The sequence below is a fragment of the Corvus kubaryi genome, unplaced genomic scaffold (genome assembly GCF_017639235.1).
Source record: "Corvus kubaryi isolate FWS band 111438036 unplaced genomic scaffold, C.kubaryi_AGA036_p1.0 37334, whole genome shotgun sequence".
NCBI classification, from domain to species: Eukaryota; Metazoa; Chordata; class Aves; order Passeriformes; family Corvidae; genus Corvus; species Corvus kubaryi.
This window is the reverse complement of record NW_024581108.1, coordinates 20,234,301-20,261,167: the sequence shown is the minus strand read 5'-3', so window position 1 is coordinate 20,261,167 and position 26,867 is coordinate 20,234,301. Positions and strand designations below refer to the sequence as shown.

Here is a 26,867-nt window from a genome sequence, read left to right as displayed (position 1 = left end):
TGCTTTGCGGCCAACGGCGCCGGGAGCGCTGGGATTGCAGGGAGGCAGATGCGGAGCGATGCACAAGGGCTGCGATAAACGCAGGAGCCTGGCGGTGCGTGCCGCTTGGAAGCGCCAGGGGATTTGAGCCGAGAGGCGGAGCAGCACTCCCTCTGTCACTGCAGCGGCACTGGAGTGTGATGGGGGAAAAGGATATCCACGAATCGGAAAGTGCTGACACCTGCCGAAGTAGCCACATTTGTAAAGAACAAAGAGTGATTTCTGCTAAGCAGCCATGGGTGCAGACTTCACGCTGTTCAGGACACATCGTGTTCCACCATCCCGGGAAGAGCGATCCAAGGAACCCCAGGACCTGCCATGCTGCCGGCAGCCGGCCCGGCGAGCTGATTGGTCCTTGCAGCTTTGAGCGACAGCCAGCTCGACCAATTGGTGAGGGCCGTGAGAGGAGGAGGCTGGCTTCCGCCAGCTGGCTGTTGGACTATTCCAACGTGAGAGCAGGGGGGGGGGGCACTACTCAGGCGGCGGGCGGGCATACGCGTGGAAACGTGACGGCGCAGAGACCAGTGCCCGAAATCTGGATTCACTCTTCGTCTTCCCCTTATCCCTCTTGTTTGTCTTCCCACTCCGCCCGATTCCTGAAAGGGACAGCATCCCCCCCTCTCCCCCAGCTATAGTTTCCCCCACCCGCTCACGGCGGTAGCCTTGTCTCCACCAATGGGAGCGCCGCGCAGCCATGCGCGTGCGCAGTCTCGCGGCCGCCCTCTCTCGGAGCGGGCGGGTGGCGGCGGCCGGGGGTCCCCGCGGGCGGGCCGTGGCCGGGGGCTGGCGGCCGGGACGGGCCGTTGTCCGGCCGCTGTGGAGCGGCACCACCGCCGCCATGCCCGGCAGGAACAAGGCGACGTGCGGCTACGGCAGCCCGGAGCTTGCGGTGGGGCAGCAGGCCGCGGAGGGCGGCCGCGACGCCGGGGGCCGCTCGCCTCATGGGGACGAGGAGGAAGAGCGCGGGAGAGCCGGTCCCGAACACAACCTCGGTGACCCCGATATCGTTAAGTCTCCCAGCGACCCCAAGCAATACCGGTGAGGGCGGGAGGGCAGTTGCGGGAGGACGAGGCGCCGCCGGGGCAGCCCAGTCGGTGGGGCGGGCCGGGGTCTCCCCGCTCCGTGTCCCGGGCACTGCTGGGACCCCGGGGGTTGGAAGTCGGGCTGGTCCCGGTGGCCGGGGCAACTGGAGGCCTTTCTGTGATCTCTGAGGATTCCGCGAGTGTGTTCGTCCTGAAGGTGGGCTGCCCGGTGTGTGTGCGGGCACAGGACGGGAGGATCGGCCCCTGTGCTCAGGCTGGTCGGTGCTGGGTGTTCTCGAGCCACAGCAATACCCAATTAATCGTTAATTTGCAGCCCTCGGCCGGGCAGCTCCTCTCCGAAAGCATTAAGTGCAAAGTGCGGCTTAAGTATTTCAGAGCAGATCCCAGCTTAACAACAGTTACTCTTCGTGTTTTAGATGAGCTTTTGGGTTTTAACACAAATATCTGTGAGTTGAGGTAAAATGCTTTTTGGCTACTATTTTGCTTGTGTTTTTATTTCGATGTTTCTGAGTAATACCCCAGAAAGTGATGAAAAAGATCAGCTTCCCTGAGCACAGCCCACAGTGTCCGTGGTCCAGACACAGCGAGAGGCTCAGATGAGAACTTCAGCTGAGGTTGAGCTTGTTGGATGCTGTAAGGTAGTCTGTTCTTGAGGGGACACTCTGATAATTTCTTCCTCTAGGAGAGAAGATTATCCAGCCCTTGTTAGTGCTGCTTTTTTTAAAATTTATCTTTACTTTCCATGATGTCTAATCTGTGCAGCCAGTGGAGAATCTACTGCCTGAGCCTGGAACTGAATTTTGGGTTTGCAGTGACATTGGCTGACAGTGAGATTCCCTGCTGGCTGCCTGAAGAGGACTGTGCCCATTGGCTCAGGGAGAAACTTGCTCCCTCCCTTCTTGCCCTACTTCCTTGCTGCTTGCTCTGGATCTCTGCCTGCTGCTCCTGATGGCATTCTTACTCATGCTAGTTTGTGGCAAGCTTGTCCTCCTGCAAAGCTCGCAGTGGCAGATGCTGTCAGCTCAAGGAACTGCCTTTGCTACCTGAAGGAGCACACTGGTGGATGAAGCTTGGGAAATCCACTGAAGGCTTTCAGTACCTATTTTGAGGCTCAGGAACCTCCTCTGCATGTGAGAATTGGAGAAAGTGTTTGCTTACAATGTAAAGATAAACCAATACCAAAATCTTGCAGAAATCCTACTGTCCATTCTTAACAGAATTTTTTCAGTTGGAAGCAACAGAGTTGCATCTTTTCAGACTGATTTCCATGTGTGCAAAGTGAGCTTGGCACAGCAGAGACATTGTCCTTATGGAAAAGAAGTTCAGTATGGCTGGAAGCAAAGCCACACTGAACCAGGTGTGATGCCTCATACCTCCTGAGGGAGTGTCCTGGCAGGTGATGGGATGGTGCTGACACACTTTCCCCTCTTCACATCTCAGTAATGTGTGCTGCAGCCCAGTCACAGTGGGCTTAGTGTGTCTGTCTGGTGACATCAGTCTTAACTTCATGGAAAATGTCATATTTTGCCTTCTGAAATAACAATCACCAACCCAAAAGAGCTCTGATGTAGATTGCAGGATGTATCTTCAGAAGTGGGTTTGTTGGGACAAAATATTTGTCATGATAAAAGTTTGGTTTGTTCATTAGAGCTGTAATTGTGTGATTATATTTAGTAAAAATGTATGTTTTATTTACATTCATCCATATATGGAATTTCATGGTCTTGTGGTTCTTGTAATTCGGGAAAATAAAGAATTTCTCTCAGCATTTACCATGCACTGATACGTATTTCAATATTAACTTCTAAACAATTGTCAAAGAAAAACTTCGTGTGAGAACAATCCTGTTTAAACTTTTTCAGGAGTTTTAAACAGTATTTTTAAGAATTTGAATTTTATAATTAAGACTTATTTGCATCAGTGCTGCATAGTCCTTTAAAAAAGCAACTGGACTGTGCTTGCTTCTGTTTCTACCTTATGTGATTGCATTTTTTGTACTGTATTTTGCGTACTAGTGGATATTAATTACATTTGTCCTTTTCCATTGGACTGAAACATGGAAAAAGTAAAGAACACCTATGTCAGTGGTGCCTCTGCTCAGTATAACCTAAGCTGTTTAGATCATCCTGGAGTGAAATCCGAGAGCCTCCAACAGCGCCGTGGTTCAGCCGTGTCCTTGCTGCTGGGTGCTCTCTGTCCTGTGTGCAACACCCACGAGCCTCCAGATGAGCAATGTAAAATTAGTATAATCTGCTCCATTAGCTTAATGGGGCTGTGTGGAAAGGATCAACAAGAGCTGCTGGATACACCTGGCTGAACAGCTTTATGGCTCATTGTTCCTTGGGAAGAATAGCCCCATTCTCTTCTCTGATTTCCACCAGTGCCTGCTGCTCCCTGGGAGGCTGGGGTTCTCCAGGAGCTGTGAAAACCTGCAGAGCAGAGCTGTGTGTGGAGAAGGAGGTGCTGGTTGTGCTGGAAGGTGCTGTCTGCAACTTTGGCTCTGAGCTGCCCAGAGGCTGAAGCACCCACGTGTGCAGTGTGTGTTTTAGGACATTCAGGAGTGCTGCAGCTGTGCAGTGGGACACGTGTACGTGATGGGAGTGGTTAGCAAATGTGCTTTCAGAATGCAGGAGGATTAACTTTGTTCCCAGACATGAGCATGGATCCATCACTGTCTGTGCCTTCTGTAGTTCATCAGAGCATCCCTACAAGTTACACACTGTGCTGTTGTTTGAATGAGTCAAAATGCACTTGTGCTTGCTTTTTTTTTTTTTTTTTTTGAGCAGATTTGTTCTGCTCAGCAGTCCTGCAGCAAGGAAACTGGGTGTGTTCATGGTCATGAAACCCTGGCCCAGAGTAAGCACTGTCATTTCCCCTTGGGTGACTGGTCATGAGTCCTAACCTTAACACAACTATTAGATGTTTGTTCATTAGCTTTTTTCATAGGCTTGGTAGTCCAAGAGCTGTGTCCACATTGCAAGGTTCTGACCTGGTATAAACTTGGGGGTTGGACTAGATGACCTCTAAAGGCCTCTTTCAACAAAGACTATTCTGTGATTCTGTGTTCTGTAACTCAGATTTTTCTGGGAGTGTGGGATGTGACCATGGGTTTGTTTTATTCTAGCTTGCTTTTTTTTTGTTTTTTTTTTTTTTTTTGCTGTATCAGATACCACAGGTCTCTATCACACTAGTTTATAGGATGGAATGAGGTATTTTCTGGACCCAGCATTCCTATCTTTCTGCAGCTGGTGTGTTAGCCAGTGCAAGCTCCTGGGAGGGGTGCTCTGGCTAATTTGACAAATTGTGATTCTATTCCAGATTTGATGGTAGATGAATACGAATGAGAGTTCTTGTAGTGCAGAGCATTGGTGCTTGCAGTCCTCAGTATGAAAAGCTGTAGAAGGGTGCTGCACAGAGGGCTTTTGGGGTTTTATTTATATATGTACACACAGTATAAAAACGTCTGTGCATATATAAACACACACACAGAGAACTGTGTTGCTTCTTGATAGGAACCCAGCCAATTCCCTGTGACTTGTTCTGTGGAGCCTGCAGAGGAGTTCTCTCCTTTCTAACACTTGCCCGCTACATCTGCAGACCCCATTTAATAGAAGCCATTGATGAAAACAAATCAAATACTCTGGGGCCTACTTAGAAGCAGAGATTAAGGTCTTCATTCTGTCACATCATACCAGTTTCCAAGAGCCTGCCAGGCCTAAAAGACGATTGAAGTTTGGGTTTGCCTATTCTGAGTGCATGAAGTGAATGCTAATAGCTTAAATATTTCACAAAGAGAGAAATAAAAGCCAAAATCAGTGAGCTTGACCTTATGGGGAGAGGGGCTTCTGCTACTGTGCTGAACTACTTCTTATTCCTCGAGCTGTTGAGTAGCAGAAGAGTGTTTTACTTTCCTGCTATAAAACTGCTCACAGTCTTGGCTACCATTAGATTTTCACAAGGAACTCACTCTCAAAGTATTACAGGAAATAATGAAATTTTTGCAATTCTGAAAATTCAGACCTAGGAGATGAACATATTCATTGCAAATAATTATTCTTTCAGGTATATCAAACTGCAGAATGGCTTATGTGCACTTTTGATTTCGGATTTGAATTACTTGGATGGTGCCCCAACATCTTCAGAGGAGGAGGAGGAGGAGAATGATGATGATGATGATTCTGAAGAGGGCAGTGATGAATATGACGACTCTGGAGCTGAGATCGAAGATGGTAGAGAAGATGATGAGGACTGTGATGAGGGGGATGAGAGTGAGAACAGTGATGGAGATAATGAGGATTTCAATGATTCTGATGACAGTGAATTAGAAGAGCTGGCTGATAAGGAAGAGACAAGAAAGAGAGGTTGTTCAGAAAAGCAGGTATGTACTTAAAGCTGTAGGGTGCAAAAATATATAGTGAGCTTTCTTGAGGTCTGAAACCTTGTGATCAGGCATTTGGATGAGACTTTTTTATTGTGCCTGTCCCAATTGATTCATATTGTACTTCTGTCATTTTCCTGAGGTGTTTCTTGAAGCAGCTTTTACTGAGAATGTCGTATTTTCTCTAGTCTGCAGCAGCCCTCTGTGTTGCTGTTGGCAGCTTCTCTGATCCTGAAGATCTGCCTGGATTAGCACACTTCCTGGAACATAGTATGTATCTGCTCCTATTTCGTCTTCTCCAGCTTCAGTGGAAAATGGGTGCTATGTAGCTCTGCATTTTTGAAGTATTTAGTATAATTTCCTAATTTGGCTATTTGAGAATTTATTTTCATGACTTTGTGGCTTTCTACAAATACTGACTTAGTAAGGAGTTTTTGATATGGGGGAAGGCGTCTCCCCCTTTGGCAGGCTATGCCTTAGCCTATATCAACATTATTTGTTACCCATTAAATTGAGGGGAATTATGTTACCTGTGGCTTTATAGACCAGGCTGGAGATCTTTGTCTCCTAGTAAAGGGTGATGAATTAGTAATGCAGACACAGAAACCATGTGAAGTTTCTGAGCAGATGAGTCTCAAAATACTGCTCTTGCCTGGTTGAGACCAGGCCTGCCTGGGAGGGCACTGTCAGAGGCAAACTGCAGCAGTTACTGGGCAGATCACCCAGGCTGTTGGTATTCAGTAGTTTTCCTCTGCCTTCGAGCTGTGGGTCAGTCATAGAGGGGTTGCTATAGCTGCAGTTTGGAATAACAAATAAATGTCATCTTGGCACTGTTGGTGATTTTTTGTTGCAGTGGTTTTTATGGGCAGTTTGAAGTACCCAGATGAGAATGGGTTTGATGCATTCCTGAAGAAACACGGGGGTGGCGACAATGCCTCGACGGACTGTGAGAGGACAGTGTTCCAGTTTGATGTGCAGAGGAAGTACTTCAAAGAAGCCCTGGATAGGTAACTTTGTATGAATGGTGATTAGGTGTTAGTTAATGTCTGTATGTGCCTCAGGAGCTTGGGTGTGGCTGTCCAGTTCTTCATTTTGGAGTGATCAAGGCTGCTGCTGAACTTCCATAGCTACCTGCACTAGAGCAGTGATACTGAATATAGGGAAATGCTGTTTCCCTTTGAATATGTTGCTGGTTTTTTGCTGTGGAATTATGTAGGACCCATGTTTAAGTCTTAATGAATGCAGCTCCTTGGTTGTTTTGGCACTCTTAAACTAGTAGTGACTGGGGAAATGTTACGCAATGTGACAACTGATCAGAGGGCAAGTGCTCCCAGAATCCCAGCAACTCATCCTTTGAAATATCTGTCCTGGTAGAGTTACTGTTTTTTCTAAATTGTTGTTAGTTTGTTTCAGGCAGTCTTCAAAGATATGGTACAATGTGTGTCTCAAAGGGAAACATTTAACCCAGTGCAGGTTATTCACTGCTGAATATATCTTTTGCCAGAAAGTGCTTAACTTGCTCTTTTGTGCTGTTGGAACATCAGAGCTCTGCTGGTTGGCATGGTTTCCTTTAGTGAGAGGAATTTCTCATTCATGGGGGCATAGCTGAATATTCTTGATGCCATGAAATACCTCAGGAGGAGAGTAGGCTCCACTGCAAATTCACTTTGACATGAGAGCAAGTGTTTGCACATTTTTCCAAGTATAACCTAAATTTTACTTTACTAGGCCAATTTCAGCTTCCATTTGCAGATTAATCCAGTTTTTTTAGATGTTTGGAAGTGTGAAGAATCAAAAAAATATAATTGCAATCTGTCACAACAGCTTGCTTAGTGCAGAGGAAAACAGAAATTAGGAGTTCTGTAGAACAGCTTCTCATACAAAGGAGATAAATAAGTGCTGAGGATGAATTCTGCTCATTCAAGCACTTGTGGATCTGAAGAAATGGAAAGACATCACCTTTCAGTTGTCTGTAGAGTAATAGGTCTTCTAGCCATAGAACTCCATCAGGAATATGTTGCTTTTAACCTCTTATTACCTTTAACGTTTTGCTCCAGTCAGTTCAGTTTTTAATTAAAAAACCTCAGCAAATAAAACAGAACTATTAGATTCTCTGGCAGCCTTCTGCAGAGTCTCCATGCACTGCAGATCTGTCCCTTTCCAGTGCTCTGCTCTCTGTGGATACAGAAGAAATTTATTTGGATTACAACACTGACTTTTATAGTAGATAATAAAATTGTAATGGATATAAAATCTTGTGTTTTACAGTTTATTTCCTGGGGTTAGGAAGAAACTTCCCCTGTGATCATGTTGTTCGTGAGGAACAACTGGGCATTTCCTCTGAAGCATGTGATACTGGTCCCTCTTAGATCCAAGAACCAGACTAGGTGGATCACTTGTCTCATCTGGTGTGATCATTCTTAGGACATAAAGGCAGATAATCCTGACACATCACTATCATATCCTACTGGATTCAACCAGTCCAGTCCCACTCTGTGGAGCTGGCAAGCCCTGCCCTTTGCTTTCTGATGGTATCACAAAACTGGCTTTTATCTTTCTTTAAGACATTATAATCAAGAATGACATAATTTGTGGTAAGACAAGCAACTTTACAAAGCAAAATAATAGATGTTGGATTTAATTGCTGGTTTTTGCCCTAGCTTAATAGACACTGAAGACAAGTATATGAATTTTTCTGTTCCATAGGTGGGCACAATTCTTCATTCACCCGTTAATGATCAGGGATGCAATAGATCGAGAAGTGGAGGCTGTAGACAGTGGTAAGTAAGAGAGTCTTTTTCTGTGTATTTAAAACAAAATCTACTTTGTAACGCTATTTATTGTGTTCTGTGTTGAACTACCCTTCTGATCACTTCAATCACGTTCACCTAACTCATCAGAGAGATTACACTCTTGAAGTTTTGTGGGCATCAATGGCTTTTAGAGGAAGAAAGACTGGATGTAGTGCCAGCACTGCGAGAGTTTACCCTCACACTTTCATTCATTAGAAATTAATAATCTGAAGTGGTTTGGCAGTAACTGGCAGGGCACTTACATGAGCATGTGGATGCTCTGCCGTCAACAAAAAATGCCTTTAGCTCCAGCACAGCCCCAGTGCTCTTTCCAGTCTTGTGCAGAGTTAATACAATGAGTTGAGGTGATTTTACTTCTCTCCTTATTCTAACACCTGAATAACCACAAAGTCACTTCCCAGAAAGAAGTTAAACCAGGTGTAGAAGTGAGTGGAGTGTTGATTTTCTAATATGTGATGGATACTCCCAGACTGCCTATAAAATGTCACTATTTTAGGAAAAAAATGTTATTAGCAGATATCCCAACTGGTTCAAATATTTATTCCAAGTCATTGTCTTTCTCTATCTTCTGGCAAGGAAAAGTGGGTGATTTGATATTTGAATTTAGATAAAAGTCAGTGTAAACAAGGACCTGCCTTTGAGGTAAGGTGTGGTTCTTCAACAGCTTCAGCCATTTTACACCTTGGTGGTGCAGAACCAGCCCTTCCCTTGCAGTGACACTGTGGTAATGTGCTGCCCAGCAAATGGTGTCAGCTTGCTGAACTGGCTGCTGGAGAACCCAGCCAGAAGAATTAGTTTACAGCTCTGCTGCACATGTTTCTTATTACCAGCAAAACAGGAACAGGAAAATGCAGTTCAGGAGGGTAAATTGATTTTGGCAGAGCCCCATATTTAGATTGGTGTAAACTGGTTGTAAAAGCGCATTTTTGGAAACTATCTTACCTTTTGTTATTAGGCTAGAGGTTGGTCTGTGTGATACATGGTAGAAGCAGGTTTGTAATTGTTCTCCGGCTCTTTCTGCAGAGCCTGATCCTGTATAATTTTGATGGCCTTTTGTCCCCATTGAACTTAACATATTCAGAGCATTCAGACAGGGCAACTGAGGGTTTTACGTGCTTTTCCTTCTTATCCCTTTCTTTACTTCTCAGCAATGAGCTGTGTATTTCCTCTTCTCTTAAATTTTTTTACTGCTAGCAAATCCTCTTTCATATCCTATTTCACTACTTCATTATATATAAAAAGAAATTTCAGGCTGCATCTGTGTGGTATGTCTCCTTTTCAGTTTGGCTGGGATTTGTGCTTTGTTTTGTGGGAACATGACCTCAAACTTTGATGCATGCCACTGCAAATTCTTTAAATTAACAGAGTATCAGCTAGCAAGGCCTTCCGATGCAAACAGAAAGGAGATGTTATTTGGGAGTCTTGCCAGGCCTGGACATCCTATGAAGAAATTTTTTTGGGGTAAGTCCTGAATTTCTGTTATAAAATGGTAATGATACTTAAACTTTTAACCGCCTAGAAGTTTGAGTGGTTAGATGCACTAATACGAACTATCATATCACAGCAAGCATTAGCCTTGTTCAGAAGAATTAGAGCAATTACCCATTTTACAGGAAAATGGTTGGGAATAAAAGCAGCTGTCTCCTTTTTAGGATACTTTCCATTCTGGTACTGCTTTTTGCTGATGTTAAAGCTGGTTTGCCCGAGGTGTATAATCATGGAACTTTCTGTTAACACAAAGGTGGTGCTCTCTGAGTCATCTCCGTCTTGCTTAAGCTTGGTTTTTTTGCTATTGGAATTTCCTGGAAAAAACAAATTATCTCTGGGTTTATGTCTAAGGAGGCTTTTCAAAGTAAATAATTCACTGTTGAACTTCCAGGAGTTAGACCTTCACAGCCATGTGAGTGGAACAGAATGAGAATTTGTCCATCTCTTGGACAATCCAGTCCTCGCTCCCTCCCCCTTGTGGTGCTGGTGAGGGTGTAAATAGCAGTGTGATGGATATTAGAGTTACCAGCTTTGAAATGTAACTCATTTTCATAAATTTCTATGGTGACATACACTGAACATCATATTTCCCCCTCTTTTTCCCTTTGCTGTTCTGCAAGTTCCATTGGTGAGGGAAGAGCTAGCAACACATAGTCAGCTGTGCAGCCTGTGGGAGATCTGTCCTTCCTTGTCATAGAAATATTGGCTGTTCTTAGGATAAGAACCAGAAATCAGAAGATACTAAATTTCAGTTAGCATTCCTTTAACTTCAAATTTCTATTAAGTGTTTTTAATGTGCTTTACCATGACTAGACTTAGGGAGGAAAACAGATTCTCAGTATGGGTGGTCTTGCTGTAAGCACTGTGTCATTAACTAACCCTGCCTCCCCTTTGATGTTTGCAGGTAATGCAGATACGCTCAAACATGAGCCCAAAATGAACAATATTGACACCTACACCAGGCTGAGGGAATTCTGGCAGCGCCATTACTCTGCTCACTACATGACTTTGGTTGTCCAGTCTAAAGGTACCATGAGCTGCTCCTTAGAAACAGCCTCATTGCTGCTGTTGGTGCTTTTGGAACCAGTCCATCTGTAGCCCAAGCCAGTCTAGTGGCTTGTCCAGTCCTGCAGAGGGTATTTATATGTAGATTTTAGCCTGGTTTCCAAATGAAACAAGACCTGAGCAATTGTGCTGTGTTATTGTCATCCTGCCACTTCTTGAGAAACCTTTTACTGAAGCTGTTGAATGGGTTCCACATTAACTCAGAAGGGAAAATCTCAAAGATAACATTTCAGAAATAATCTTGTAGCAATGAAGAGACAGACCACTCGAATTAATGCTGCTGATTTCTCTGCCATCAAGAGTGAAACTGCACAGCAAGTGATGGGGAGATGGAGACTGAACCTCCCAGTTGTCTTATTTGTCTAGGGGGAGTAGAGGTCCTTTTTCCCCATAGCTTGAAAAATTCTATGCAAATGGATTTGAGTTTTATTTCAGCAGAGAGCTGCAGACATATGGGTTGTTTCTGCTGAGAATAGAAGAAACACATTTCTTAGAAGTTATTCGAGTTAGGTTTGTATTTAGGGAAGGGTTTTGTCAAATGCTAAAACTGATTGCAATTCCTATGTCTAAAATGGGGAGATGGTAATAATAGAGGCAGTATTTATTTTCTTTTCCTTTGGTTTTAATTTTGGTCTAGATAAAAGTACTTAGGGTGCTGAATGCCTCTTGAACAGTCATTAAGCCAGTGATGGATTGTAATATTTACTGTGGTGGTTGGGAAGAAAATGGTGGTAACTGATAACCAGCCAGGTCAGCTTTGTATTTCCTTCTCTGTTAAAACAAAGCCAACAGTGAATCCTCCCCCGACCCCATCCAGCCTTTTTTATTGCTATTCTTTACATGTGCAGCATCACTTTGGCAATTCAGAATGCTTGCTTAAACAAGCAGTTTTCAAGTTTTTATTCTAAAAACCATTAAATTTCTGGTTCTTGACTCATATCCCTTAGAAAAGAGGATGGAGAGAAGAAATCTTTAGCACTGCAGGACTGCATTTGAGGGGTAAAACATCTGTGTATAATCTGGAGAGTCATGGAATGAGTTGCAAGTACTGGTGATTTTGTAGATCCCTGAGACAGTAATTCCTTCTCACAGTCACTCCAGACACTACTGAACTTTAAATCCCGGTTGTGTCAGCCTGGGATTTGAGCACTATACAAACCCAGAGCTGTGACCATGGGTACAGCTTGGCAAATGTTAAGAATTGGCTCAAACCAACAGCTTTGAAGTTTATAATTTAGAACTTTACAATTTTCAAATACACTGACTTGCAGCCTCTTTGAAATAACTGGACTGGTGAGATAGTTTGTCTTAAATCTTCTGGAAATTGCATTTCTGTCTTTCTTCTCTCTTTTTTAGAAACACTGGATACGTTGGAAAAGTGGGTGACAGAAATCTTCTCTGAGATCCCAAATAAGTAAGATTCTTTTGATGCATAAAGACATTGCTGATGATACAATTATCTGGTCTTAAAATGACATTTAAAAAAAACCCCTTACTGGAGAAACAAAGGAAATTACCATTTGTTAATTAACATTCTTATCTGGAAAAAAAAAAAAGGCAACTTTTTAAATTAAAGGCCAGCCTCAATTGTTCCAGGAAGAGTTTGTTTCTGCTTAACAATTATTTAGGCTGTGAGCTGTGTGGTGCTAACTTAAAGCAGTGTTTGCTTAATATGTGCTGATGCCTTGATTTTATGATAAGTCATTCAAACCTAGATTATCATTTCACATTGCTTATCTTTGCTTTGTGTCAAAAGTAATTAGAAGCAAATTAATTAACACCATATCTAGTATTTAACTGTCATCCTTAGGGTTGCAGTCGGTTAGAAATAAATCTTTTTTTAATGGCTCCCTCCAGTATGCTCTCTAGAAAGGGGGTTCTGCAAAAGCTTTGCTAACTTGAAAAGTGTTTTATTTCCTTTTTGCAAGATGTTTGTTTCTGTGGTTCTTGGAAATGCTCTTGTAAGAGGCTAATGCCATTCAGAGACACATTTGTCTGTCCTGGCCACCCCCCTCCTCATCCCTCCTGCCTCACAAGACAATCCATCAGGATTCCTTGAGTCCAGGTGAATTCAGGAGGTTGTTTACTGTACTTGGCTGTACAAAAGCAAGTTCTGTGCTGTTACTGCCCTGTACAGAAGGAAGGGGAGATGTTGGTGTGGTATCTAGATGTTGGTTAATTGCTCAGTTGTGTGGGCAGAGTGCCAAGCTGCCTCCCAGGGTACCTCCCTAGGGCTGGGGGGATGCTGGGCTGCACCTTTGGGAAAGGGCCGTTTTCAGGCTCCCTGGTGTCCTGCAGAGCTGTGCTCCTTATGGCTTTGAATATCTCAGTGTAGCCTTGAACCCCTGCCAGTAACATCACACTTCCATTTTGCTTTCAAGTGGTTTACCCAAACCCAGCTTTGACCATCTGACTCAGCCTTTCGACACACCAGAATTTCACAAGCTTTACAGAGGTAAGTGAAATAGATTCAAATGTTTTGAATACCTGAATATGGAAAGAAATTTTCTCTGAGTGATCCAGATACTTTGTAGAGTAGTTGTGTGTGGGTTTGAATAGCTTTTAACTATTCTTTCTGCATTATGTGAAATTTATCTCTGTCTGATTGTGTGTATTTATAATTAATCCATTTATTTGTGTCCAGTTGTTCCAATCAGGAAAGTTCATTCACTGACCATCACTTGGGCACTTCCCCCACAAGAACAGTATTACAGGTACACTGTGCTGCATTTTACTTCTACCATGTTTGTGCTGAGAATAATTTATTGACTTCCACAACAAACCAAAAGAATCTCATTTATTTTCCTAACAGATTACTTTGGTTCAGCTAGGGGGGGCATTTAAAAAATGAATTAAACTGATACAGATACAGTTCCCTTTCCTCACTGACTCAGATCAGTCATTATGTCCTGAACTCCGACATTTTTAGCTTATTATCTTAATTCTGCCTGAAAATGCAAAACTTGCCCTGAAGAAAGAGACAGTGCATATTTTAGTCATTAGCCCAGTGATTTGAGGCCTTTCTGTGAAATGTGTTACCTCCTGGCATCTAATCTCCTTCAAACTTTCTCTTAGGGTGAAGCCTCTTCATTATATTTCCTGGCTGGTGGGACATGAAGGCAAAGGCAGTGTTCTTTCTTTCCTTAGGAAAAAGTATGTGGTTTTTAAGCAAAGTTATTAAATGCTTTGATCTCATTCAAATACAGATAAAGTCTATTTTGTGTATTTATATTTTCTATAAAAGGAGGCCAAGCCTGCCTTTTTGTATCAGTGTTTTGTAGTGATATTCTGTAAGCTGATGATAAAACCAAGTAAGAAATAAATGGGTTTTGTGTCTGTGATTCATGGATCAGCAGTATCTGTGACTGATCTTTGAGATCTCCAAAAGATAACTTAGCTTTTTCACTGTTTTTCTTGAAGTCTGTATCCTGAGGTCACATCCTTAAGCTAGAAAAGCTTTGTGTAAACTGTCAATGGATTGAAAGCCACTGAAATATAGCTGTGATATGCTGCTTGTAACTAAGCTCAAACAAAGCTGAAATTATTAATTAATAAGTAACTCTTCCAAAGGTTTTGGGCCCTTGCATTATATGGAGGAAATGGAGAGACAGGATTTGAACAGAACTCCACTTACTCCATCTTCAGCATTTCTGTGACTTTGACTGATGAAGGTTACAAGCACTTCTACGAGGTATGGTTTCCTGCAGGTTGTTTTTCCTGCTGTTTCCCTAATGTCTGGAAAAATGAAGTATAATCTTCATTTCTGTCTGCAGGTGGCCCACGTTGTATTTCAGTACGTGAAGATGCTGCAGAAGAGGGGGCCAGATCAAAGGCAAGTGTTTGCCACTCCAGCACATATTTGTGGTGGTGTCCTTTTCCATTATCCTGTTATTTGTAGTGTTTGCACCCTTTGTGGAGTTACTAGAGCATAAACAGGGAGTCAGTAGTAAAGCTTGTCTGTGTTTATGTTTATTTAGCTTTCTAAATGTTTATGCTTGTTTCTTGGTGCTTTTAGTTTGACTTACAGTGATCTGATTCCCTCAGTTTAGTAAGCTGAACTAGTGTAGATGTCAGGTGCAGTTTTGTGTTCATTTTAAATGAGTTTATTGAGCCAGGTCTGTGGAAGTCAGGACTGTGGTGTTCTGGTGTTAACCTTTATGTTAATTTGGTATCAGATTCTGACTCTTTGTAGTTAACTCTCTTTGTCTTTGAAAAATAGAAGAACTTTCTGCCAGTTCCAAGAAATGTCATTTTGAGAAGTGCATTTAATAGTGGCTTCTGTGTCTTGTACCTGAATGAATCACTGATCTCACCACTGATGCCTTTCCTAGAAGGCTCCTTGTTTAAGATTCTTGGTAAATGTTGTGGAATAATGGAGAAAATTCACTTTTATTGTCTTCTTTCTCTTTTGCAGAATATGGGAAGAAATACAAAAGATTGAAGCTAATGAATTTCACTACCAGGAACAGGTATTTATCCACTGATTTGACATAGATAAACCATGAAAAATATTACCTTCCCATTTTGAAACACATTTTCAGTGTTCTGTTTGAGAAGAAATACATTGTGCACCTTAATGAAGCTGTGTTTTGCTGAAAGAAGATGTATTCTGGGCAGAGAAATATTGAGACTATTTCCCTAACAGAATTAAATGTTGATTTTTCATTCCTTACCTGCTAGGTAGGATATTTTTCAGTTTTGGCTCTCTTACTCCTACTACCTGTAGCTATGTTCTGTTTCTTATTAGATAACTTGTTTTTTTCTTTGAATGGTACTGAAATTTCCTTTTTGGAAAACAAATCCATCCATACAAATACAACATACAGCAGGAACATAGATCTGTGTGTGCTCTTGTGACAGGGTTGTGAATCCCAGGGGCAGAAGAATGACTTAGTCATGGCACCCCAGTTTTGTGCTTGGTGGATAGAGCTGTGCTAAGGAATGATGGTCTCAGAGGCAGGGCTTGGGATAAGTGGTTAGGGGATGCCCAGAAGAGGTTTAATGTTTCCTCAGGTGTATGGTGTCTTAAGAAATCCTTGGGCATGTTTCCCACTACACTTACAAGAGACAGATGTGTCAAAGTCAGCTCTTCTCAGGTGTGTTTTGCTCTCTGTCTTACCCAGAATCTTTACAGTGTGATGCTGGCTGGTGCAAAAACCCCAAAAGCACGCAGCAAGAATCTGAGCAGCCTGGTCCTCTAGGCAGCCTTACCCTGCTAAAAGGCAATGTGTATTTCATGTCCAAGCAGGAGAACCTCCACCTCCTCCCCCTCCCCATCATGGCAGGGAACTTGGGAAAGGAGCAGAGCCAGAGGTACTCGTGCAGCAGCAGCAGCAGTTCCTTGCCTTTTACTCTCCAGGTCACTTTAAATCTTGAATTGTTGCAGGACTCTGCTTGTGTTCCCTGGAGGCAAGGAGTGCATTCTGCTGGCTCTTTAACTTAGTAGATTCCATGCCTGTAAACTGTATAATCAAGGTTTCTTCTACAAAGATGATGTGTGTGAAATTTCAGGATTCTCAGAGGAGACTTAACATTGGATATGGTTATGAAATATATTTAATTTAGTAACTGAAACTAAATGCTGTAACAAGCACAGCATCCAACTCATGCTCAACATACCTGACTAGTCAAGCTCTTCTAAGAACAGAAAATGGGTATCTTGGGTTTCTAATTATGTGACAAATAGCTTTATTTCTTTGCCTGCAGACAGATCCAGTTGACTATGTGGAAAACCTTTGTGAGAACATGCAGTTGTTTCAGAAGGAGGATTTTCTGACAGGAGACCAGCTCTTGTTTGAATACAAGCCTGAGGTAAATATTCTTTGAACTCTGATTATGTGTTTTGATGTAAGGAAAACATGTGCATACTGTGTAATACAGGCATGGGTATAGGCATTTGTAATTAAGCATAATGCAGGCACAGGTTTTGTATTAATTGAAACATTTTTTGTATTCAGAAAGCAAATCTGTTTTGTAAGCATGTTCTTCCTACATTCCCATTGAGAAGTCTTTGCTGGGTCAGGCAGTCAGAGCTGCATTTGAGCTGAAATAATTGTCTGTAACTTGCAGATCATTGCTGATGCCCTGATCCAGCTGAGCCCTCAGAGAGCCAACCTGGTTTTGCTGTCTGCTGCCAACGAAGGCCAGTGTCACCTCAAAGAGAAGTGGTTTGGGACTCAGTACAGCGTGGAAGGTAAAACAGCAGCAGGAGCTGAGAATGTCTGATCCATGCATTAGAGGTAGTGAAAGGATAACAACACAAAATACAAGTGCATGGAAGCAGGGAAATGAATCCTCAGTGCTTTGAGCTCACTGTTAGTCTCTGTGCCACCCAATAACTGCTCTTTGTTTGGTGCCAGTTGATTCCCACTCCTGCAGTTATTTTGGGAGGCAGAGGTCCCAGTAAGCTCCACTTGGCTGCCATTCAGGGGAAAGAACACCAACAATAGGGCACAGGGTGTTGGGCAAGCTGGGTTACTAAGGCAGACTTGATTTGCTTTTTAATGGGACTGCTTCAGTTTGGCTCCAGAAGATTTTGTGGGAAGGGTTTTAGAAAGAGTCCTGATGAATGGGGTGATGTTAAGAAACTCCTGTGATACTGCAAATCTTTCTGGAGATTAGGGAAAGATATCTGGAAATAGGATGGCCTTACCTTCCTGTTGAACTAATGCATTTCATGGTTTTTAACAGATATTGACAGGTACTGGAGTGATTTATGGGACAGTGACTTTGAGTTAAATCAGGATTTACACCTTCCAGAAGAAAACAAATACATAGGTAAGGCACCTGGGCATGAGTGAAATCTTCCCCAGTGATTTATTAGAGAATCTGCTGTGGTTTAGAAACAACCTGAACTGGTATCAACCTGTTTTTGCAAATTAAAAGAACATGAGCACTCTGTTCAGGTGGGTTTTATTTACTGTTGTTCTATTTATAAGCTTAAGAACTGAGTTATTTGAGGGCATATAAATTTGCAGATGATACAGCCATAATAGAGCAGGCCTCACAGTCAGTGAGAGTTAACACAGAGCTCCAGACACCTTAGAGGAGAATTTTATTTGCTTAATCCTCCTGTTTCTGAAAGCATCTAAATATCATCTCCCTTTGTTGCCAAAACCAAGTGAAATGAAAGCCAGGACTTGTGTCCTGGATGGAATGTGGTGCCACCACTTCTGCTCTGCTTCTGAGCCACTGTTCTGGTGTGGAAGTGAAAAAGAGATGTTCTTTGGGTCCAGGAAAGTACAAATAATTTAGGAAACTGGAGGGGAAAAATGTATTTTTTGATGCTTTTGAAGACTTAGATGAATTTAGCCTGATTGTATCTGTGAAACACACTAACGTGGTTTTGGTGTGGTTTTTCTCTTTATTAGCCACCGACTTTGCTTTGAAAGTTGCTGACTGCCCTGAGACAGAATATCCAGTCAAAACACTCAGCACACAACAAGGCTGCCTCTGGTACAGGAAGGATGATAAATTCAAAATCCCAAAAGGTAAATGCCTGAGGGCTTTCTGAATAGTAAGATCCTGTTTTTACCAGCTGGAATTTGTTTGAAGGCAGGTAACCCCGTGGTAATGTTCACCATTTAAACCAAGTGCCTGCTGCCAGCTCTTCCATGGTCCTTTTGATATGTTCATTAGCTACAATAAAAGAGAAGCAGGTGAACCAAGGCAACAAAGGCACCCTGCTGATACCTCAGGTTGAAAAGAGGAATCATTGAAATTTACTGATTTCTGAACAGTCTGTGTGGGGACAGGATTGGGCAGACAGAACATGCTGCTGAGAGAAGGGCTTGAGAAGGAAGGAGCACATTAATTAGAAGGGGCATAGTCTCTTCTACAGAAAAATACAGCCTGGATCTGAGACAAGGATGTAAAGTATATTGCTGCTTTTAAGTAGAATGTCACATTTTTAGTGTCTCTTAAACAGATGTTTGGTGGAGTTTTCTTTTTCTGTTTATAGAAAATGGTTATGCCATTTGAGTATTCTGCAAAGCACAGCTTTGTTTTCTGATATTTGGTACTTTGAAGGGAAGATTTTTGGAGTAAGAAGGAGAAGATGCTTAAGTTAAAATAAGAAAAAAAATGTTACAGATGAATGACAATTTTCATTAAACTCAAACTGTGGCCAAAGAGCAACTTGATGGAAATATATTTGACTTCAGAAAGTTGTCACTTTCTATACAGTTACTCATTTAAATTTCCTTTTCCTCACCAGGTTATGTTCGATTCCATCTGATCTCTCCATTGATACAGCAGTCTGCAGAGAAGTGAGGATTATATTATTTATGCTTACCTTGCAGAGTAACTAAATTACCATACCTAATGAAAAACCAGCGAGAGACTTTAATTTTAAGGAGGAATAGAATAAGGTGTCCTTTTCTCATGTCCTTCCACCTTCCTTGTGGTTTTATCTGCAGTTTGGTGAGGGTGGTTCTGCAGCAGGTCTTGCCTGTAGCCAGTGGATGTGTAAGGACTTCCATGGGGTGTTATTCCCCAGAGCAAGTTTGGGAAAAGATAATGTGACAGCAGCAGTGCTCAGAGAAGGAGCTGGTCCTGAAAAGAACAGTCCAGAGTCATGTCCTGAGCATGTCCCAGGATCCTGGGAGCCTGCAGGAGCAGAGGTGGCTGCAGCACTGGGAAACAGACCGTGGGTCGGGCAGAGCTCTGGGTGTGCTGCACTTGGCTTGCCTTAGGCTGGCATTGCCACTTGTAACCAGTTCCACAGTGCTTTGTTCATAAGCCTGCCAAGACCTGCACAAATCCTGTGTTGGGAAAGCCTTTGTAAGTCTATTTTCATGACGTGTCTTAGTTTAAACTTTGAACTGGAATCCAGGCAATAACAGAAAGCTGAAAGCAGGGACTGCAGTTTCCAGGTTGCATAGCCTGCTTTGCTCTAGCTTATTATTATTTTATTACCTTGGTAGGTAAATAATCATCTCATTACTCAAGTACTGAGTATAACTGAGTCTATCTGTCCCCCAATCCTTTACACAAAGTAAAATAATTTCATTTTCTGTGATTTTTTTTCCCATGTTTTGAGCATTGTCTTGTTAAAACGTGCATTCTTACCTTGAAGAAATCTTAAATCTTGTGAGGCTGTTATCTTTCACATTGCAAGGAACAGTTGAATGTCCAGATAATTTTTAAGTAGTGTTGTGTGCTTTCTGGACAAAGGGAAACTTGCATTGTGTATTTGTGGGTTTTTTTGAAAGTTTCTTTTTGAATCTCATTTTACACAAATTGCATTTCTGTTGGAGAGCTCCCTGCATGTACCATCAAACACATTGGGCTTGACTTTCCTCTTTAGTCCATCCTGTTTTTCTTTCTTTTTAACCCTCTGCCCTTTTCCCCCTGCAGCATAGTTTTGTTTGATACATTTGTAAACATCCTTTCCCACAACCTGGGGGAACCAGCTTATGAAGCAGACGTGGCTCAGCTGGAGTACAAGCTGGTGGCTGGAGAGTATGGCCTAATCATCCGAGTGAAAGGATTCAATCACAAACTACCTGTAAGCTCTGCTCATCTCCTCACTGTTTTTATGCCTGCAGCTTTGCAGGGTGTGTGCTTTTCTGGAGCATTGAATGGTTGGATGAGGTCTTTTAAATGAAAAATTTATCTCTGACAGGGTAATGCAGCAAATGTGCTGCTTTTTCTTGTGCTTACATGTATAAAGATGGAGTTGTGTGCACTTACACAAGCTCAAATTATTGACTTCAGGCTGGCTTAAGTCGTTTTTTAAGTAATAACTGTATCTCCATTAAGATTTTAACAGCTTTTCCTATAAAAAGAGCTTTGTGTCTCCATGGCCATAAAGAGGATTGGAGCCTTTCTGTCTCTAAGTTGTGCCTATTTGCGCGATGTCTGAAAACAGATTTTGTTTTCAATTTGGCTTTGGAGATCCAGCTTCTGAACTCATGCTCATTTTGGGTGCAGATTTTCTGTGTTGGCTTGCTGAGAGGACTGGGGGATCCCTGTTCCCATTCCCTAAATGCTGGCCATGTAAGACATGGCAGGCACAGAGAGGACAGTGATTGAAGAGGAGACAATCATCAACTTCCATTGCAAGAGCTTGGCTGGAGCTTTAAGACCATTAATCATCTGTCAGACTTATTAACAGGAGTTTTAACAGAAAAAGCCAAATATGCAAACAGCAGGGTCTGAACATTCTCTTTTTCAATCCTGAATGATGTGTCTGTTGCAATGTCATTGTGCTGGTCAGCTATAAAAGGAAAAAATGGAATATTGAATACAGAAATGTTGGGAGTTCCAGGCTAGATTTGTTTCAATAGAATGTGGAAACTCCTATTGATCTGGGATATTGAGCTTATTCACTGTGTAAAAACTCTGCCCTTCTGAAACTGTCATTTGGGATAGAATTGTTTAGCGAAGAACATCTGGCAGAATGGAGGAGTGTGCTTTAGTAATGCTCCATGTCTCAGTAATGATGATTTTACATTATTGTATAGCATTAAATTGAAATTGGTTCTTAAACCGACAAAAAACCCAGTTTAAAACCATTCTCTTTACAGCTTCTATTTCAGCTCATCATCGATTACTTGTCTGACTTCAGCTTTACTCCAGCAGTTTTTGAAATGATAACAGAGCAGCTGAAGAAAACATACTACAACATCCTCATTAAACCCGAGACTCTGGCCAAGTGAGTTCTGGGGGAGGGCAGCAGTGGCTGGGCAGCAGGGGCTGAGGCCGAGCTGAAGAGCTCAGGGATCCCTGCTCTGTGCTCACAGGGCTTGTTCCAGGCTTTGCTCATAGCTTAGGGAGCCCCAGCAGCCCTGCAAGCACCAGGTCAGACACGTGGCCAGACCGGACACCCAGGGAGCTGCTGTCCAGCAGTGACCTAGAGCCAGCAGCGGCTGCTGAGGGAGGGCACAGTCAGCCACGGGCGCCTGGGGACCCTCTCCCTGTCTGCAGTCAGGAATGGCATCTCTGGCACCCAGCAGCTCCTGATGTGCTGTGGGTTTGTTGCCCTGGTGGCACTGCAGGGATGTGCGGCTCCTGATCCTGGAGCACGGCCGGTGGTCCATGATCGACAAGTACCAGACGCTGATGAAGGGGCTCTCCATCGAGGCCCTCTCCGCCTTCGTCACGGCCTTCAAGTCCCAGCTCTTCGTGGAGGGTCTCGTGCAAGGGAACTTCACCAGCAGGGTGAGTACAGCCTTGGCAGCTGGAGTGCTTGAAATGGGCTTAAAATGGGCTTTAGCACATTGAACTTGGCTGCCAGCTGATGCTGCCTCTGTTCTGGCAGTCTGGAGTCTCGTGGCACTGGGCAGCTTCACCCCTAACACCTCAGGAGTGCCTGTGTGGACAAGCCAATGGCAGTCCAGAGTTGCCAGTTTGAGCAGAAGTTTCCAGGAATTTGAATTTAAACTGCAGAGAGGGAAAAATGCAGAAAAAATGCAGTAGATGCCTGTAACCTGTTTCTCCTGTTGCCACCATTTTTATATTGTGTGATGTATTGATATATTTGATATGGAGAAATTCCCACAGTGGTGCCACAGGAGGAGGTTTCCCTCAGAGCACATTTATCCTTGGAATTTGATTGCCTGCATGGTTTGGTTAAACCTCATTGAGTGTCAAACACGTGGAGTATTCACTGAAGGCTTGTAAGGACAACTGGTGCTATTTCTTTGGCTCGTGCCTTCTCCTTCTGGAGACATTACAGTGCAGAAAGCAGCGTGGAGACACTCTCTGCAGTGTGGTGCAGAGGAGGCTTGAGGGACTGGGGACAACGTGAGGGAGCAGGGATGTAGGTGGCAGCTCTGCTGTTCCTTGCTTGGGGCTCACTCTCTCAAGTGCTGCTCTAGGGTGTGTGGTTGGGAATTGGGGTAATAATCCTCTTGTAAATAAAACTGATGTCTTTGCTTTCTTCCCTAGGAAGCAAAGGATTTCCTGAATTATGTTGTTCAGTGAGTATCTTGACTCTTTAATTGCTTATTATATGGAAACTATAATCAAGATAAGATTCTTTTCTGGAGGAGGAAGTCAGAGTGGGAGTGATGCAGAAATTCCATTTTCCTCTCTGGTACTTGCAGGAGGTGGCTGTTGATGGTGGCAGTTTCAGCAGAAGTAGTCCTGGCTTGGGGAAGGGGAAAATAACATCAGACTGAGTGTGTAAATGTCAGGGTGTTGCTCTGGTTTTGGCCAAGATGTGAGCAGGTGTTTGATGTTGTGCTGTTTGTGCTCTTCCAGAAAGCTCCAGTTCGCTCCCCTGGCCCATCCCTGCCCTGTGCAGTTCCGGGTGGTGGATTTGCCAAATACCCACCTGCTCTGTAAGGTGAAAACTCTCAACAAGGGCGATGCCAACTCCGAGGTGACAGTCTATTACCAGGTAATGTGTGCTGGGGGTGTGCTGGCCTCTTCCCTCTGGCACCTGCCCATGCCCTTGAGAGCAGGCTCTGGACAGGGATGTCACAGAGGGGGCACAGACACCTCATGTGAGTACAGGCCCTGTGCCCCAAGGCTAAACCCAAGTGGGTTTCCCTCTGGGGGGTCCCTGAAACCAGCGCCTTCCTTTCCTGGGCTAGTGCTGGGAGCTGAGTTAGTGCTGTGGTGACTTCCTGGTGTCCCCAACTCTGATCTTGGGGGCGGGGCTGGGCCTGTCCCCTCAGGGAAAACCAGAACTTCACATCTGTCCCTGCTGTGAATTGTCCCTCAGCGCTGCAGTGTGTGCCACAAGCCACCTTGGCCTGAACGATCACATTAAACCCACCCTAAATTCTTCATTCTCTTTCTAGTCAGGTGCCAGGAACCTGAGGGAATACACCCTGATGGAGCTGCTCGTGGTAAGTTTGTGTTTGTGCCTCCTCACTCAGCAGTGTCTTCCCTGAAACAGTGCTTGGAGCCCCCAGGGGACAGCGTGTTCCTATTGCTGCCCTTGGCTGAAGTGTTTGGGTGGGGGTCCCCAAATGCTGCAGTGATGGACAGTACAGGAGAGTGTTCTTGTAGCTCCTGCCCCACAGGACTGAGCCCTCTTAATGCAGTGGTTGTGGCTGGCCAGGGGCACTTCAGTGTCCCCATGTTCTGTGTGGAGCCCATGGGGGGCTGCAGGGCAGCATCACTTCTGCTGTAACTTTGTGCTGTTTCAGATGCACATGGAGGAGCCGTGCTTTGACTTCCTGCGGACCAAGCAGACCCTCGGGTGAGTTCACAGGGGAGGAATTCTCCTGCACCTGCTCCTGCACTCCTGTTTTTGCTGTTCTCCATTGTTTTTACTCTGGAAATCCTTCCTGGTTTATTCCTGAATTACCGTAATGGAACCAGCAACATGCACACCTCAAAACCAAAAGCACCCGTCAATACAAGCTGCAAGCCAAGTTGCTTTTGATTTCTGTAAGAATTGCATCTATTACCAGTGTGTTAACTTGGAATTATTCAGCATAAAGTTGTTCCTTCCACTTCCACACTTGGTCCCCCTTCCCCAGGGCTGTTTTCACAGCAGCTCTGTGGTGCTGAGCAGCCTCCCTCGGAGGCACCCTGCTACCTCAGGAAACTGGAGCAGGCTTTTCACAGCTCTGGGTCTCTCACTCTGCTTGGATTAGTTTGCAGGAACACAAATACTCTCCCAAGTTTAAAAGGATTTCCTAAAGCTGAGAAAACACTGAAATGCAGCAATGCAGAAAATAAAGGAAATAGGACTATTGCAAATTTAAATCTCAGATTTTTCTGTCTAAAGTACCAACACTATTTTAACTTGCAGCATGTCCTGTAAATGAAAAGTTCGTTGTGCTTGTGGAATGACTTTACTGTTTCATCATTTTTTCTTTAAGCTACCACGTGTACCCCACCTGCAGGAACACTTCTGGGATTCTTGGCTTCTCAGTCACAGTGGCAACCCAGGCAACTAAATACAAGTAAGTGCTCTGTGGGGAAAGTTCTTCACTACTCCCAGCCTTGGCTGTGGGAGTCACCTGCTCACAGTTAAGAGTTCACACCTGTTTCAGGCCACTGAGGGGGTTTTTTGATTCAAGGGGATGTCAGAAGGGACATTGCTGACAGTCACAACATCCTGACTCAAAACCAACACCTCAATAGGGCAATAGCCTTAGGCTTCTTAAAACTGCAGTCGTCCTGACTTGCATAGTGAAAAGTAATTTCAAGAATAGGTAGAATATCCCCCTGCCCTCTTGAAGCTATTCTGCCAGGAGAGTTTGAATCCCGTAAATCCTGTCTAGCTGTTCTTGTGGCTCATGTTCAGCAGGCACAGCACTGTTATGGTTTTGTTCAAACCTGGGGCTTTGAGCTACAGGTATTTGTCCTGCCAGAGTTGAAAGTTTATTTGAAAAATGTGCCACTTGTGAAAAATAACACTGAGTCAGTGAAAGCTTAATTAGCACCGAGTGCTGCTGCCTCTAATATTTACATTTGGACACTTCCATTACTGAGTTCTATGTCACCAGTGAGGGTTTTAATGTGTCAGAAACCTCAGGATCCATCACATGACACTTTCTTTCAGTCTTGATCCTATAGCCCATAACTGTGTGCCAGGCCTCAGGGCTGCAGCCTCAGAGCAGGTACCCAACAGCATCTTGGCAGTGGCTCCTGTGGGTGCCTGGTCACCTGAAGTCGCTGTGTTTGAACACTACTAGTTAAATACAGCTAAAAATGAGAGACTGCCTTTATTTCCTGATACCAGGAAAAATGGACCACCAGGTGTTCTCAGATGTGTGAGCTGTTCAAGGGATGAGGGAAGTGAGCCTGTCCCAAACCTTCCCTCATCATTTGGGGGCTGCTACTTTACCCCTTAATATTGTTCTGGGGATTTTTTTTGTTTGTTTTTTCCTGCCTAATTTAATTATTTGTCTCTCTTTTAGTTCTGAATTGGTTGACAGGAAAATAGAGGAGTTTCTTTCTTGCTTTGAAGAGAAAATCAAGGATTTAAGTGAAGAGGCTTTTAGCACCCAGGTAAAACTTCACCTTGAAAAGCTCTTCTTTGAACTGTGCATTCAGTTACTGCTATCTGGTGATTTTCTGAGGTTTTCTGGACAAAGGCCTCGCTTTAAATCCCGCCTCTTGCTCTGTTCTGCTGTTGTTCTCTAAACCTCCATTCTCTGCCCATTTGCAGTTAAGTTCAAAATTGTTAATGTAATTTGGCTTTTCTTTCAACTGCAGTGAGTGGGATGGTAAATTAAGGTAGTTTAAAACCCTTTGACACTAATTATCTTTTTCCCATGTAGGTAACAGCTTTGATAAAACTGAAAGAATGTGAAGACTCCCACCTTGGAGAAGAAGTGGACAGGAACTGGAATGAAGTGGTGACCCAGCAGTACCTGTTTGACAGGCTGGCCCGGGAGGTGGGTGTCCTGCAACTCTGGGACAGACACAAAACCATGCTGGGTTTGCAGCAGTTTCAAATGCATAAATGGGGTTTATGCAACTAGTGCCACACTGGCTCTAAAATGATGTGTTATTTTAAAAAGGTTCTTTTATGCAATGGGGGAGAGGTTGCAGAGAAAACATTTTTATGTTTAAAATGACTTGAAGCACCACTGTGCTGCTAAAACCTCCTTCCTGTGGGTTTCAGATCGAAGCTCTCAAGTCTATTACACAAGCAGACCTGGTCAACTGGTTCCAAGCTCACAGAAGCAACCAGAGGAAAGTGCTCAGTGTACATGTGAGTGTCTGTCAGCCCTGTTGCCAACTTTGATTAATCAGAGGAGAGCTGTGATGTAAATTTTACTGTGGTTATCCACATTTTCTACATTTATAAGTAGTGTTGTTGTTTGAATTGCATTTCAGTATCTCAAGTTAATTGGCAGGGCAGAGAAACACTGAATGAGATCCCAATTTCTCTTCTGGTACCTTTTTTCCAGGTGACTGGATATGGAAAACACGAAGGGGACTCAGAGGTTACAGCTGTCTCAGGACAGAACTCTTCATCTGGTGAAATACCTCAGCTTGTTTTATTGCCCCCCTCTTCTTTGATGAGTGACATTACCTCCATCAAGGACATCAAAGCCTACACATCAACTCTGAATGTTCTCCCTTACCATAAAATATTAAAATAAAACTGATACCTTGCCCTGC

At 43.6% G+C, this 26,867-nt stretch overlaps 1 protein-coding gene across 1 annotated transcript; it reads left to right on the top strand.

Annotated features, from left to right (window-relative positions):
- The first annotated feature begins 718 nt into the window (after positions 1-718).
- On the top strand, positions 719-26,867 carry NRDC (nardilysin convertase). Its single transcript, XM_042030677.1, has 31 exons — positions 719-1,077; positions 5,145-5,460; positions 5,649-5,730; positions 6,314-6,467; positions 8,167-8,240; positions 9,639-9,734; positions 10,666-10,788; positions 12,183-12,240; positions 13,208-13,281; positions 13,471-13,540; positions 13,902-13,979; positions 14,397-14,517; positions 14,600-14,658; positions 15,241-15,295; positions 16,533-16,637; positions 16,896-17,019; positions 17,517-17,603; positions 18,197-18,316; positions 19,042-19,093; positions 20,184-20,334; positions 21,356-21,483; positions 21,827-21,989; positions 22,719-22,750; positions 23,034-23,172; positions 23,579-23,626; positions 23,930-23,982; positions 24,611-24,694; positions 25,655-25,745; positions 26,018-26,134; positions 26,365-26,454; positions 26,654-26,867. Exons 1-31 carry the CDS (start codon positions 734-736, stop codon positions 26,846-26,848), a joined length of 3,483 nt encoding a protein of 1,160 aa, XP_041886611.1. The 5' UTR covers positions 719-733; the 3' UTR covers positions 26,849-26,867.

What these genes read in the sequence shown, in the direction of transcription:
- NRDC (XM_042030677.1), top strand. Translation starts at nt 734, where the DNA reads ATGCGCGTGCGCAGTCTCGCGGCCGCCCTCTCTCGGAGCGGGCGGGTG. An exon ending in TATGAAGAAATTTTTTTGGG is followed by an intron (nt 9,735 to 10,665) that starts GTAAGTCCTGAA and finishes TGATGTTTGCAG; the next exon opens with GTAATGCAGATACGCTCAAA. An exon ending in CGGACCAAGCAGACCCTCGG is followed by an intron (nt 23,983 to 24,610) that starts GTGAGTTCACAG and finishes TTTTTCTTTAAG; the next exon opens with CTACCACGTGTACCCCACCT.